This window comes from Eulemur rufifrons, chromosome 7 (assembly GCF_041146395.1).
Source record: "Eulemur rufifrons isolate Redbay chromosome 7, OSU_ERuf_1, whole genome shotgun sequence".
NCBI lineage: Eukaryota > Metazoa > Chordata > Mammalia > Primates > Lemuridae > Eulemur > Eulemur rufifrons.
In genome coordinates this window covers 207,528,225-207,544,299 of record NC_090989.1, presented here as the reverse complement: position 1 = coordinate 207,544,299, position 16,075 = coordinate 207,528,225, and the positions used below count along the sequence as shown (strand labels likewise).

Sequence of the window (16,075 nt, the reverse complement as noted above, 5' to 3'; positions counted from 1 at the left end):
AGTTGAAAATATAATTTAAAAAATTATTACACTTTAGAAAAGTATTTAAGAAGCCAATAGAATGGCAAAAGGGTTGGTGCCGATCATAATCCCAAAAGACACTATCCAGAACACCATAACCCCAAATGTTGAAATCTCAAAAGATCAAAATCCCTAAAGGCTAAAATCCCCAAAATCCCAATCCTGAAAGATTAAAATCTCAGATGTTAAAATCCTGAAAGCTGAATTCTGGGGAAGGGATTAGTGCGTTTTTGGTTGTATGCAGGATAGTTGCATAATATTAGTTGCATCACGTTAGGCCGAGCTATTACCTTGTTATTGTTTTTATTTGGAAATTCAGTATGGTTTAAAGGGATGCAGATGGGTGCCAAGTTGACAAGGGGTGGGTAGATGTGTGGATTTCATGTTAGGTGTCAACTTGACTGGATTAAGGAATACCTACGAACTGGTAAAGCATTATTCTGGCTGTGTCTGTGAGGCCATTCCCAGAGAAGGTTACCGTGTGAGTTTGAGTACATTAGGTGGGAAGATCTGCCCTGTATGTCAGTGGACATCAGTCAATTGGCTGTAGGCCCGGAGGGAACAAATACAGAAGGTGAACTGATCTCTCTCTGAGAGCTGGGACAGACTTTTCTTCTGTTGCCTCGGACCTCAGAACTCCAGTCTCGCCAGCTTTGGACTCCAGGAGCCCCGTGGATCCCGAGGCCTTTGGACGTGGAGTGAGCCACGCTACCAGCATCCCAGTGCCTCCAGCCTTCAGATGGCCTCTCTAGGGACTTCTCAGTCTCCACAACTGCATGAGCCAATTCCCCTGATAAATCATCTCATATATCTATATACATATCCTATTGGTTCTGTCTCTCTGGAGAACCCTGACTAATGCAGGTTTGGTATTGGGGAAGCTGAATATCACTCCTTACAACACAGTGGAAGAGATTTGTGAAATTGTTCTCTCGCAAAAGGGCTGTGATAAGTTAACTGTACAAGGCTCCTTCATGGTGAAAGTGAAAAGTTTAAAAGCTAATTATTATTAGTGCTGTGAAAGCAGATTGCTTAGCTGCAATGACTGAACAGTAACCAGGCTTTCAGTGGACAGCATATGCTTATAAAATCGGTGGACCACAACTTCTGTCCAAATGCAAGTGCAGGGAGTGTTTCAGAGATCATAGAAGTGAAACTATGGTCAAAAAACATAAGAAATCTCCTCTGCCAAATTATTCAATCCTTATGACTTCTGCACCTTAAAAGATAGAAATAAATGTCTTTTAAAGAATTTTTTAAAATTATTTTTTCCAGAAATAAATTTTTGGGATTTTGATAGTTTGGGATTATGATTTTTAGAATAAGACTTTAGGGATTTTGATCTTTCAGTATTTCAATATTATGGCCCAAACTTGACAGAGCAGACTTTTAATTTTCTGTTGAGCTATGGTGAAGGACTCTGTTAGGAAACGATACTATGCGTAATCAGGAGTTTGTAAATAGAACATATGATGGAGTGAAGTTGCTTCAGGAAGATAAACTGGATTCAGAGAGCTAAAATAAATTAGTGCAGTCAAAGTAAATTATAGACTGGAATTTAAGTTGAAAACTAGATTTTGTTAAAAGCTAGTGCTGCAGGTCTTTTTAATCTTGCTGAGAAATTGCAGGTTCCAGTTCACTTGTATCAGAGGCTGGCACCAATCCCTCAGGTCCCGAGAGGATTATCCTAATCTGTGCCTGCCCCAGTAGCAGGCTCTTTGATCCCACTGAAGCAGTAATATATTCCTTAAGTAAAACACGGAAGAATCAAATTTTTCCTACTTACAGCATAAAAAAGTATACTAATTTTGGGGTTTTCAACTCACACTACTGAAGATGCAGCATATAAGAGAAAGAAAGCAGGGTTCTGCTCACTGTGTGGGCACAGGGGTGACAGAGCCTATAAAGAGTATGGACATATTCCCATTCTCCCCCAACAAGGCAGGCTTAGTGGAAAGTTGATGCACCATAGTTGCCCCATGACCTGGGACATCTCTGGCACACCACTGAGTCCTCGGGTACGTAAGTGTTCCCCAGAGATGGGGAAGATGAGGTTACTTGAAATTCTTTGAAATCTGGAGTTATAAGAGAATAATGTGCTTGGGTAGCACTGTGGTTGCTAGAAGGAGTGGAAAAGTGGCCTTTCATTATTTGAGCCTTTGTGTTCAATTTCTCTACATGCCTGTGCAAGGAATGGTGATTTGGTCATTGGAGTTCTGTTTGTGACTTCCGTGAGTGTACCCTACAGCCTTGGGTAAATCAGTTGGGTTTTGTTGTGCCATTTTTAGAAACATGAAGAAACCTTTGAGCAGAGGTTCTGGTCCAGGGGTTTCCGCCTGGGCACCCTCACCCCAGGCGCCCTGTGAGCCAGAACAGGCAGCTGGCTTCTGCTGCTAAATAAATGCGTACCACATACATGTGCTATTATTATTCAAATGTACATAGATGATATAATGATTTAAAAATACAGAATGGAAAAAAGTTACTAAGAATTAAGCAATGCTTTTAGATACCTTTGCGTTTTATTAATCCACAGATGCTAAAACCAAAACCAGTCATGTGGAGGCTGACATACTTGGTGTTAACAGTGGTGTGGTTTCCCTTGTACTGAGTTAACAGAGGTTCTTTTAGTTCAGAGTCTTTGTCTTAGCACCGTACGGTACTTATTTGCATACAAAAATAGATTCTTCCTTTTTTAAAAAATTAATACTCTACTACTTTGGGCCTACCGGTTTTATATTCTCCCTCTCTGGGGACATCTAGTGGGTGTTTTGGGAAGTGCAGCCTTTCTGCCTCGCCGCCGTCTGTTGCTTAGGAGAGAGGGAGTCTCCTCCCCTGGCTCCGCCCAGCTGCTGAGTGAATGTCCTAGTCGCCCACACTCGCGGTAGATGGATGTCGGGATCTTAGATCTGTGGTATCGACCAGTTTTGAATGCAGGCCGAGGTGTTTTCATTAAGATGTAGGTGGAGGCCGGGCGCGGTGGCTCACGCCTGTAATCCTAGCACTCTGGGAGGCCGAGGTGGGCGGATCCTTTGAGCTCAGGAGTTCGAGACCAGCCTGAGCAAGAGCGAGACCCCATCTCTACTAAAAATAGAAAGAAATTATACAGACAGCTAAATATATATATAGAAAAAATTAGCCGGGCATGGTGGCACATGCCTGTAGTCCCAGCTACTCGGGAGGCTGAGACAGGAGGATCCCTTGAGCTCAGGAGTTTGAGGTTGCTGTGAGCTAGGCTGATGCCACGGCACTCACTCTAGCCTGGGCAAAAGAGTGAGACTCTGTCTTAAAAAAAAAAAAAAAAAAAAAAAAAAAAAGATGTAGGTGGAGCCGGAGGCGGTGGCGCGCGCCTGTGGTTCCAGCTACTTGGGAGACTGAGGCGGGAGGATCCCTTGAGCCCAGGAGTCCAGCCTGGGCAACACAGGGAGACACCCCCACCCCCGCCACCACCTCCCTTTCTTAAAAAACAATAATAAAGATGTAAGATGCAGAAAATGTTGCACGATTGGAACAACCCTGGAGTTGGAATTTTTAAGCAAAATAAAAGTAAAGAACATCCATGGTTGTCCTTGGTTTAAGGCTGCTCTCAAGTTTAGGAAGGCTACAGAAGCTTCTCTGTGCCCCCTCAGTTGGGCTGGGACCCCTGCTCCACGTATGTCTTTCATTTATTAGACTCTGAGCTCCCCCAGGGCAGGTGCTGTGGATGATCTGCTCTGACTGCCATGGCCTGGCGACTCAGTGACATCAGGTTAAGCGTTTACCTTTTTTTCATTTTATGCATGAATAGGAGCTCCCAAGGCTCTCAATTAACATCGAATTTATTAAAATTGTAACTATTTTAAAAACTAGTTTAAAAGCCTTAGAGTTCAACTTATAAATACTATTGCTTTATTTATAAAGCTAGTAATTTTTCTATGAAAAGTAAGAACATTTACTTTTTTATTTGATTAATGGCTTATTAACTCAGGTTTAACTGATTAAAATCTCCTAAACAATTTACTCTTAATTAGTTCCGTTTACAACTTAGTGAATTAAAACATTTTAAGCTGCATATTCAAATGTGATATGCCTGATTTTTCTTCAGCAGTTCCAACCCCTGAGGGTTGGACTAGCAAAGCTAGTAGATTGCTTTAGGTACTTAAGCAACTCTTTGAAATGGAATAAACCAAGCTTGGAAATGTGGTAAATCAGCCTTTTAAAAAGCATTCAATTACTGTGTACAGACGTACTCAGACTCTCTTAGTCCTTTCAAATTAAAATTGCAAGTCTAATGTCAATTACACATTTCAAATTAAAACTACAGTTTCTTTAACTTGTCAAATTGTTTTAATTACCTTAATAAGAAGTGCACGTATTATTCTGAAGATTAGAAAATTTGAGTTTGTAGTTAAGTTCATTCCTTAACCTGATGTAAACCTTGATGTACTTTATCTCTATTCTTCCCCCCTCTACCATCCCTGATCATAAGCCTACTCATCGCAACAGAGGTTGTGGTGTTGAAGGTTTGTGACCCTGATTCTGTTAGTAACAATCAGAGATTTGAGCCTAGATAGAACCTGAGACTGGGTGTTAAATCCTAGCAGGATGAGTTTACCTAAGCCCTGGGGGCACTGAACCCCTTCTTAGAGTTGAGTTTGCTTTGCACTATGAGAGATCCAAGCTCCTGTCTTCTTCCTGGGATTTAGTTTTAAAATCCCACATATCTTGTGCTCTCCATGTACCTTTCAAGTTTCATTCTCAGCCAGTTTCGACTGTAATCCCTTTCAAGATTGAATCATCAGATTTGGATGGATGGAATTTTGCACTCCACTGAGCTTGTAGCTAATTTCCTCTGCTACTTGATTGGAATAACTCACTTCGTTCCCTCTGACTGGATTCTACATTCTTTTCCTGTGTATATGTTTTCTTGTCTGGTGTGTGTTCACAATTCTGTAGTCATTGTATTGACAGTAAGTATCAATGCTTAATGTGAAATGCCTGAATTAACTTTGGAAATAGGGTACAGGAGTGTTACTGACACGTGGAATCCATTAATTTCCACCTCGTTTGTGCAAAGCTAGCGATTGTCCAGCTGATTTTCCGGCTAACACCAGCCAGCAGCCCTCAGCGCTGGCCACACATTACAACCATGTTACAAGCTGTGGAGCTTTTCTATCTCGCAGGGCCAGGGCCGCAGCTCCAACCAACTGAATGAGAACCTCTGCCAGGCAGCATTGTGTGTTAAACATGCAGCAGGTGATTCCAATGCACAGAGAGGATTAAAAACCACTGTTGTAACATGGATATAAAAGGAAAGATTTCAGGTCAATAAAAAAATCTCATTCTCCTATCCCTGATTTTGTGGAAACACTAATGGTAAATGCACAGAGAAGCTGAGAAGGATACCTTGGGTAGGTTTAGCTAATGCACAGCCGGCCCACTTTCCTATAATAAGACCGAGTAACAAGGTGTCTTGAGGTGGGGGTTGTAGAAGCCTTATGATACGTGTTTCTTTTTATTTGCTTGAAGTGCTTTCTGTGGGTCACTTGCTGATCTTCTTAACCTGTTATTCTCACCCAGCGCAGTCAGGCGCACACTCAGGCGTTTGCTCCCTCGCCTTAGGTTTCTCCTGATGTACTCCACGGTCCTGTGCAGCTATTACAACTCGGCCCTGACCACCGCGGTGGTCGGAGCTATCAAAGTAAGTAGACGGAGCCTTGGAAGGAACCACTGAGTCTGCGAATTGACGGTGAATCCAAACTTTCCGACAGATGGCGCTGAGTTTGATTTTGTTGTTGTCAGTTGTGTAATAAGTAAGAAGGGAGACGGTGACATTTCAGATGGGCCTGAGTGAACCCTCTTCTAGTCTCCTGTTGCACAGAACAGAGGGACAACTTGCTAATTTAAAGAGAAGAGACAAATGGTAACTTTTAAATTAGGGGTGGCTGGGAGGGGATGGTCTGAGAAAATGAAGTAAAAAGCTGAAAAAAAAAAATCCAGATATCACTGATCACCAAGATGCCTTTTCATCTATGATTTGGTTTTCTGGGAGAACCTGCCCACTAAGAAATGGAAACCTTGTGAAGAACTGTTTTCCATCTAGGTATATGCTTGATTGTAAGGTAACGAACATGTATGTTTGAACACACACACATATGGTTGAATAGCGGGTGGAGGTGTTCTGAATTCCATTCTACACTTACTTTGTTTTTCTGTTCACATGGAGTCTTTGAGTGAGCGAAACTACCCGCTCCAACAGTTCATCATCCTTTGGCTGCCCAGAGTGCTCCTAGAATGCGCTGGGCAGAACACTGTGTGGAATTTATTAGATGTCACTGCTCTGTTCAAGCTTAGAGTCACTGTGATTAAACTTCACCACCCAATGATGGTAAAGAGCTAGGATCTGGCGAGCTGATTACAACCCAACTCTTCCATCTTCTGCCTGTGTACTCATAGGAATGGTTTGTGGGGGGACGGGATGAATAATGCAGTTTTCTGTTATTAACATACCATAAATTCACTTCTTTATAAAGCCATATGTAATTTTTTTTATTCATTTATTCAACACTCTGTGAACATCTCCTATGTACAGGTCTCTGTGCAAAGTAACTAAAATGTCTAGTATCAGGTTTCCTTATGTATATGTATTTTCCCCAAATGCTTTACTTTTAAATTGACTAATCTCTCTTTTTCTGCAGAATGTATCCGTTGCCTACATCGGGATGTTAGTTGGTGGAGACTACGTTTTCTCCGTGTTAAACTTTGTAGGGTTAAATATTTGGTGAGTGGGATTTTTAAATGAGCTCATTTTAGCAAAATAAGAAGTTTAAATAGTCTGATTAATATGTAATATGCAAAAGAGCAAAGAGAAATTTAACATTTTAAGCCAGGAGGTGTTTTGACATTGTAGTTTCTAAAGAATTTTACTTCAGTCACTCAGTTCGTCTGTTTTTTGTGACATCCTTCCTCACGTGGAGCCATGGGGACACAGGTAATGAAAACTCATGGGGCTGAGATCTGAATTTAATTCATGTGTCTTCCTCACAGAAAGGTCCCCTAAGTTATCTGTCTTCCTCTGGCCAAGTGGTCTCATTAAACTCGTGCTCTGTCAAAATGCCACAGGCTAAGGATCCTGTGAGGATTGACTGAGACACTTTGGAAAGGCATTTTGGCGTCCCAGATACAGGATTCTATTTAAGAATAATGGTACATAGTTTATTCAGTAAAAACCAAGTGATTATTATTTCTCTCCAAGGTTCTGTATTGGATTTGAGTACTCTTTTTCTGCCCCTCGAAGGTTTTGTAAATAAGAGGGGAAATTCTCACCAAGTAATCCACAAATCTGAGGAGAAGAACAGACCTGAATGATGCATTCCAGATGAAGCTGACTGTATTGATAAAAATGTCAGCAACTGCTGGTGGGAGCGCCTATAAAATTCCCAGTTATTTATTTTCACTTTTTTTTTTTTCTCCTTTCAGCATGGCTGGGGGATTGAGATATTCCTTTTTAACACTAAGCAGCCAGTTAAAACCTCAGCAACTTGTGGATAAAGAAGACATCCCTTCCGATTTGAAGAGCTAGAGTCTGGCACAGAATTGCAGGCCGATTTGAGACCAGGGACACGTGGGGGGATCCCCAGTAGGGATGTGAAGCCAGAGGTTTCAGACTTGGTACATCCACCCTTTGGGGAAAGCACAAATGGGAATGTCTGCAAAATATCTACCTCACACGCACCGCACAGTGAGCCATCATCGGCCCTAAGAAATGTATTTGTGCAAAACCTTACTGGCAGAAAGTGAATCTTCTCAAAAGAAGCCACTGGGACTTGGTAGGTAGCATGCTGAGCGCTCACCTACAGACCCATGTGGCCCTTTGTCGCAGTGCCACACGCTGAAGAGGTCAATGTTTTAATGGTAACTATTTCCTTATCAGCACCTTGGCCTTTTCAAAGGTCCCAGCCAAAGCACAGTGCCAGTGAGAACAGTTTATTTCAGTTTAAACAGACATGTCGTTATTTTAATAAAATTAGCCAGTTAACTGCCAGTAAAGTTATTTTTTAGCTTTGATGTAAGCTATGTTGGTATCTTTTCCTAATCATCAAAGTAAAATAAAACATCATTTCTATGTGTGCCTCACACTGTGATGTTATTGTAAGCAGGCAGAAGACAGGAAGTCAGTTTTCACAATGGAGAGGAATATTCCATCTTGAAGGGATAATTGGACACTGCTTTTATGACTCATGCTGGGAAAAATTACAAAGGAACTCAATGGAAGAGAAATATTCAGGGTTCACCCTATCAACATTTCAGTGGCTCATCTCTTTATTGCTCCTCATTTCCCTCCAGGTTCGTTCAGGGGGCTTTGACCAAAGGTACATGATGTCCTCAAAGGCCAGCCCCCTTCACAGAGGGTGGTGTATGGGAAGGTGCCCTGATTGGATAGAGGATCCTTTACCCTCCCCACCAGGAAATGGGCTGTCCCCATAGGGGTTGGAGAGCAGGGTAGAGCCCGAGTCTGGGAGTCGGGAGCCAGACTGACTAATCTGTCACTACTGTTAATCTCTGGGAACCTTCACAAGTCACTTTGCCCATTTGTGGCCTCCAGTTGGCTCCTCTGAATAATGCTGTTATGAGTATGGGTGTGCAAATACCTCTTCAAGATTCTGCTTTTCATTTTTGTTGGATATATACCTAGAAATGGAATTTCTGGATCATATGGTAATTCTTTTTTAATTTTTTGAGGAACTGCTATACTGTTTTCCGTTGTGGCTGTACCATTTTAAATATCCATCAACAAAGGTTGCAGTTTCTCCATATCCTCAGTAAAACTTGTTTTGTGTTTTTTTTGTTTGTTTGTTTGTTTTTTGTAGTGGCCATCATATTTATTTTTATTTAATTTTTTCTTTCTTTTTTTTTTTTTTTTTTTTTTGAGACAGGGTTTCTCCATGTTTCCCAGGCTGGACTCTTAACTCTGAGCTCAAGTGATCCTTCCACCTCAGCCTCACTAGTAGCTGGGAAGACAGGCGCAGACCACCATGCTTGGCTGTGTTTTGGTTTTGATTTGCATTTTCTTAACTAATCAATTAGTGATATTGAGCATTTTTTCCATGTATTTGTTGACCATTTGTTTACTGTCTTTAGAGAAATATCTGTTCAAGTCCTCTGCCCATTTCTTAATCAAATTTTTGTTTGTTGTTGAGTTGTAAGAATTCTTTACTGTTTCAGTATACTTTTAAAAGGATTCTGGAGTGTGACCTTGGCTCTCCCAAAATGTAATTATATAACCACCGCCTGTTGCATTATCGACATTCTTTCTGAAACCCAGAGACCAGAAACGCTAAGGAAAACAAATAAAAACTTTTTTTTTCCTTCCAATTTTTTTTAACCTCTAATTTTGATTCTTGGAATTCTTAAAAAAAAGATGTTTGTGTTTTAGGACTTTTCGTCTTCCTCCCATGTGTGGTCGGCAGAGGGCACCCTAAGAACAGCCCAGCAGCCCTCGTAGCTGGGTTGAAAGTTGTGATTTTTGCTATACCAATGAAGAACCCAGTCCGGAAGGTGTGGTGTTGAAGGGAGCTCCAGGTGGGCTTTTGAATCGAGGTCAGTTGCGGGTGCTGGATATAGAACTGTCGTACGGAAGGGATCTGCAAGCCTCAGAGAGGCTGAGGAAGAAATGTAGCCCAAAGACCTGGGTCTCCAGATTTTTTCCCCCTACTAAAAACATTGTAAAAACCTACTACTGGATGGGGCAAAGAAAATCAGTTTAATTTCCTTGATATTATATTTTGCATACTTCTGGCTATCATTCTGGGAATAACAGTCACACCACTTATTAACTGGAACTTTTTTTCTATTGTTTTAATATTTTTCCATATATCTCCAGTTCAGGGGCACTGAAATTTTTTGACAACTGAGTTTGTTTAAAGAATAGGACCTAGTTTAGAGAAGAGCTATTTGAAATATGCTTTCTATGCCCGCAGGAAAGTAGTGAAGGTACATTTGTCAATAATTTCAAAGTCTTTATTTTTTCCTTTTGCACTATCACTTCCACTTTTAAGGCTTGGTTACTTGGACTTGTGAGTCATTGTTATTTCCTGTGAATGGACATGTGTACTTGTGCATACATTTTGTGTGCTGGGACTTGCCAAAAGTGGGCAACTTACCTGACCAGTAGCTGCTGCTCCATGGTAGGTTTCAGGAAACAGAGTGCCCAGCAGCTCTGAATCTCCAGCCAACTTTCCTTTCTGTTATTGGATACTGAAGCTTATGGAAGAGGAAAGCATGCCCCTTTAGGAAGAAGCCAGAAAACTCCAAGCCATTCCTGGAGACTTCAGAGTCAGGAAATACCATCTGTGTGCCTTCCGACTCTTACCGCATTCCACCGCATTCCGTGTTAAAGTTGTCACCATGATAAGCCCCAGAACCTTCTGTCTGCAATGTGTGGTCTCTCTACCACCAGCAGCATCACTAACTGAGGGCTTGTTAGAAATGCAGAATCTCAGGGGACATGTACCGAATTAGCATCTGAATTTTAACCCAAGTGATTTGAGAAGCACCGCATAGCCCAAACTACTGGTCCAGACCATATGTGGAGTAGTAGGGGTTCTTAACCTGAGGTCCACAGATGGAATCTAGTAGTCTGAACTTAGATGGGGAAAGAATACATCTGGATTTTCTCTAATCTTTAACCCAAATTTAGCATTTCTTCCATGTGAATGTAGGTGAACCCAGAGTAGTAGTAGCTGTACTTCTGACTTTGTTATCAATGAATTAAAGATATTTTCATAGCACATCATAATTTTTAAGGAAAAATTATTTGTCCCCTGTTCATTATTGTGATTAGACTCTCCATTAGTTGTTGTTATTTTAATATGTTTATAAAGAAGCATAGTTTTAGTACATTGCATTAGAAAATATTGTGATAACTTTTTTGTAATTGGTTTCCTTTATAGTTCTATATATTTTATTTTACGCATTTAAAAACTATTCAAAGAAGGAGGCCATCACTGCCTTCAAGTGTGGTCTATGATACTGCCTTAGAGGGATGGAAACAATTGAAGATTAATATGTTCTCTCAGGAAATTGTTGCATTTTTGGCCTTTGTGTCAGTGGAGGTTTGCTCCTTGAATAGGTATAGATGAGCTCAGGGAGATTTTAGCATCTGCCCCCTGATGGGGGTCATCCTCCAACCCGTAGTGGCCAGTGTCTGCAGCTGGAGGGCCAGAGAGAGAGGAGAGAGAGAGAGAGAGAGTAGGATAGGGCAACTAGGCTTCACTGCCATCTCCTCCTTGTTCAAATGTCAGAAGGGAGATGTGGATCCCCAATTCTGTCACAGCACAGAGCCTTATTCTTCAGACGCTGTGACTGCTTACCTGGAGTGTAATGCTAAAAGCCTATGAAAAGGTGGAACAGCAGCGTGAGAAGCTCTGTGGATTTGTTCTCCAGTGAAACAAGCAAGGCTGATGAAAACTATAAAAAGACAACCATTTAAAGTCTCTGGAAATTGTAAGGGCATATAGCAAATGAAGAAATATTGATTCAAGTAAACCTACTAAAACTTGATAAGAACAGTAAGAGTCTGTCCTTTGAGATTTGACCCACTCTCTCTCTGTCCCCTCCACCAGCTCAGCATGATGGAGGCTCCACCTCAGGAGGTGAGGCCAAGAAGATGGGGCCAATTCTCTTCCCAGTTCCCAGTCAAGGGTTACCAATTTTGACTGGGAAGGGCAGGCTACCAGAACTTCTCATTCTTCTAAGTTGAAAATGTTCCATTCTTGGTGAATGCAGCTGAGGGGACAGGGGCTTCCTCTACCAAGCCCCTTTCCATAAAATGGGGGCTCTACCTCAGGTACAGTAGGCCAAGAATACTGGATTCCCAATCACCCTTGCTCCAGCTTGCTGGTATGGCATAAGGCCCATGCCAGGAAGAAACAAGATGACAAGACTAGAGGCTATCACCCTGCCTAGCACCCAGAGTGGTGGCTCAGATTGTTTGCCCAGGGAAAGAGGCAATCTGTGCAATAAAGAATTTAATCTTGCCCCAAAAGATGTCTGGCCTTTGCCCTCAGTTTTTTGGAATATGTCTGATAGGAGTGTTTTTGTTTGCCTGGGGCCCTTGTTAGAATATTGTTAGGTAGTCTAACAGTGATTTTGGGTGGGGGCTGGCCACGTCAGAAAGACCAACAATGTGGTTTAGGGTGGGATCTTTGGATGATACCTGGGGATTCTGGAGACTAGAGTCTGAGATCAGCTGGAGCTCCAATAAAAACTCTGAACACTGAGGCATGGGTAAGTGTCCCTGGTTGGCAATACTCCATGCATATTGTCACACATTGTTGGTGGGAAGGTAATGTGTCCTGACTTCATGGAGAAAGGACAATGGAAACTCCACATTTGGTACTTCCTCAGACCCTGTCCTATGCTTTCCTTTAGTTGGCTGATTTTAATCTGTATCCTTTCCTTGTGATAAACTATAACCACAAGTATAACAGCTTTCTGTGAGGTCTGTGAGTCGTCCTACCAAATTATTGAAACTGAAGTTGGTTTTGTGAACTCCTCAAACTTGCGGCTGGCATCAGAAGTGAGGGTGGTCTCATATGGGCTGTGTGCCCTCAAATATTTCAGTTGTCCAAACTCATACAAAGTCCATTAAAAAAAAAAAAAAGAACTCCAAACCACTGCCCAAGGGAACTGACATTATTTGAAACAGAACGTGGGGAAAATTCATGCATAAGAGCACTCTTGAAAATGATGCTTCCCTTAATTAAGAGCAAAAAGCTAAATCATAGTTCAGCTAGTTCACCGGTGAGAACTAGAGAAAGAGACGTCTAAGAAGAGCTCTCATGGGATCAGAACAAACCTCAAAGACTAACCTCTGTAACTACCCCAGCTAGAATGTAATTGGATCAGACTGCTGAGCAATTTATGCCCCAGGCCACTATCAAAAACAATAGAGCAATCAACTGGTAATTGGGACCTAATGGGCCGGGTGCAACACCTAATGAAGCAGATAGCTTAAAACAGAAATGGGGAAAGAGGCAAAGGGAGCCCTGGTAAAGCCCATATCATTGCAGGGTGACAGTGGCAACTCACAGCCTCATCCTCCAATGAGTGACACCAAAGGGGGAAATAGACTTCATTAAAATATTCTAATGTCCAGATAAGTCACAAAATAAATAAGCAAACAACAAAAACAGGCCCCATGGTGGGGGGAGGGGAACCAGTATCCAGAGTGGCTACAATATATTACATAAAATGTCCAGTTTTCAGCAAAAAATTACAAGACATTCAAAGAAACAGGAAAAGCCTGTTCCATAAAAGCCAGTAACAGTCTGTGAGAAGGACCAGATGGCATATTCACAAAGATTTCAAAGTAGTCATTATAAATATGTTTGAAGAAGCAAAGGACACGTGATTAAAGAAGTAAAGTAAGGTATGAATACAATGTTTCATCAAATAGAGAAATCAATAAAGAGATAGTATTAATATTTTTAAAAAGAACCAAATGGATATTCTGGAATTGAAAAGTACAAAATCACACCAAACATTTATTAGGTGGGCTTAATAGTAAATTTGAATTTTCAGAAGAAAGAATCAGTGAACTTAAGGAGAGATCAATAAAGATTATTCAATCCGGCTGGGCGCAGTGGCTCACGCCTGTAATCCTAGCACTCTGGGAGGCCGAGGCGGGCGGATTGCTGGAGCTCAGGAGTTCGAGACCAGCCTGAGCAACAGCGAGACCCCCTCTCTACTAAAAGTAGAAAGAAATTATCTGGCCAACTAAAAATATATATAGAAAAAATTAGCTGGGCATGGTGGTGCATGCCTGTAGTCCCAGCTACTCGGGAGGCTGAGGCAGGAGGATCACTTAAGCCCAGGAGTTTGAGGTTGCTGTGAGCTAGGCTGACGCCATGGCACTCACTCTAGCCCGGGCAACAGAGTGAGACTCTGTCTCAAAAAAAAAAAAAAAAAAAAGATTATTCAATCCAAAGAACAGAAAGTAGAATGAAGAAGAGAATGACTAGAGAAAGTGCACCAACATTTGCATAATGGGAATAGCAGAAGGAGAGAACAATGAGAAAGGGGGAAAAAATCAAACAATGGGTTAAATTTCCTAAATCTGATTAAAAAACATTAGTCTGCACACCCACAAAACTCAACAAACTCTGTGGACAAACACAAAGAGATCCACATCCAGACACTGATGTAAAACAATAAGATTAACAACTGACTCCTCATCAGAAACAACGAAGGCCAGAGCAGTGGAATAACAAAGTGCTGAAAGGAAAGTCTATGAAAAGGAATGGTGTTTTGTAGGCATGATATTAACTATAACTTGCCTCATTATCCATACTTAGGAGTACTTCTATATCTCAATTATGAACTCATCTAGAAGAGTGAGCAAAAGAGTTACATAAGAAACACAGTCATATTTCTCATCTCCTCTCTCCACCCCAGTATCTGAGAAAACCCTGTTCATTAACTCAGTGTATCAATAAAGTCCTGGATGCTATGTTCTAACTATGAATATTCCTTTAGGATATTGTACTTTCAGTAATGAGGGACTCTTGGTCCATGAGTTCTGATAATGTAAGCTCTTGAGGACAAAATGGCTTGCAATGCTCTCAGCAGCACTGTTCAATAGAACTTTCTGCACTGAGGGAAGTCTTTAAATCTGTGCCATTCAGTACATGTGGCTATTAAGCACCTGGGATGGCTAATCCAACTGAGGAGCTGAAATTTAAATTAATTTAAATTTAATTTAAATTTAAATAACCCACATATGGCCTGTGGCTACTGATTGGGATACCACAGCTGTGCTGTCTCCAAAACCACTTTAAGTCTTTTTCCTCTGGTTACTTTTCTGGATTCAAGTATACAGTTTATTCTTTGTGGTGAACCTTAGCTTAATAAACATTTTTCAACATAGATAAGAATGAATTGTCCTGAAAGAGGAGAGAAGAACATTAGCAGAACTTGCTACAAAAAAAACTTCTTACTATTTGGCTTCTAAGTGGTTCTGGGACAGAAAGACACTGTGATTCCAAAAGTAGAATTTAGGCCATAAATCTGGCCCCAAAAAATCTAAATTGGACAGAAATGGGCCTGCTACATAGTGGGTACTCAAAAAACACTCATTGAATAAATAAATAATCCATATAATTAAAGGGCAAGCTATGATATTCTCACTTGTTTTTCTTCAATCTATTCCCATAATGTACTTACATAAAATGCAAATGAAGGTGAAATTCTCTCTTCTTAAGTAAACTAAACTTGGAACATTCATGAGTTTGTTTGGCAAGGTGCAGTTCTCTGTTCTCTTCTTCCTTATCCCTCCGCATTCTCACCACTGGCACAAGAGACCATGGATATTAGCAAGATAGATAATGAATACAGCACTTTTCTGTATTTGGCTTCTTCTGCTCAAGAAAAATGTGAGATTCACTGATGTTTTTGTGGGTAGAGGAGATATTCTTAAAAGTCTTATTAGAAGCATCAAAATCTATCAAGATAGCCAAAAATTCCAGAGTAAAAGAAAGTAGCGATGCAGAGAGGAGAATTGGGCACTGAAACCATATCAGCCCTGCCTTGCTGGATGGGCTAAGTATGAGTTTCAATGTTGGTGGTAGGGGGACAGAAACCAAAGGTCAGGAGTCGTCTAATGGAAGAACATCACTCCATAAAGCTGGAGTCTTTCCAAAGGCTTTTACATTCTCAGGGTAAGGGTGGTCCAGAAGAAATGTGCTCCCGGAAAGTAAGAAAATTAGCCTTGGCACTGAGCAGAAGAGTTGGTGGTGGGTGGAGATGGTGAGAGAACCATCCTGTGACTCCATTATCACAGGCCAGCGTGCTGTGTCTTGGCAGACCAACTCACTTCCCCGGAGGGGTTTAAAAAAATCAAGCCATGAATTTAGTTTAATTTAGTTAGAACTGAAAGTTCCTCTGGGCACCTGGTAGAGACAAATTCAAATCCTCTGTGGAGGAACATAGCTTCATCAGAACACCCCACAAGGAAATTTCCAAGAATAATGAAATGTGCACAGGTGAGAATTACCAAGCACAGGGAACAGGGCAC

At 41.3% G+C, this 16,075-nt stretch overlaps 1 protein-coding gene across 2 annotated transcripts in view; it reads left to right on the top strand.

Annotated features, from left to right (window-relative positions):
* SLC35D2 (solute carrier family 35 member D2) overlaps positions 1–8,125 on the top strand; it is a 45,495-nt gene extending 37,370 nt beyond the window's left edge. For both annotated transcript variants that reach the window (XM_069476308.1, XM_069476307.1), the window contains 3 exons: positions 5,623–5,701; positions 6,699–6,781; positions 7,480–8,125. In XM_069476308.1, coding sequence (XP_069332409.1) covers positions 5,623–5,701; positions 6,699–6,781; positions 7,480–7,582 — 265 coding nt within the window. In that variant the 3' untranslated portion in view covers positions 7,583–8,125. The remainder of the gene's footprint in view (positions 1–5,622; positions 5,702–6,698; positions 6,782–7,479) is intronic.
* Positions 8,126–16,075: the final 7,950 nt, after the last annotated feature.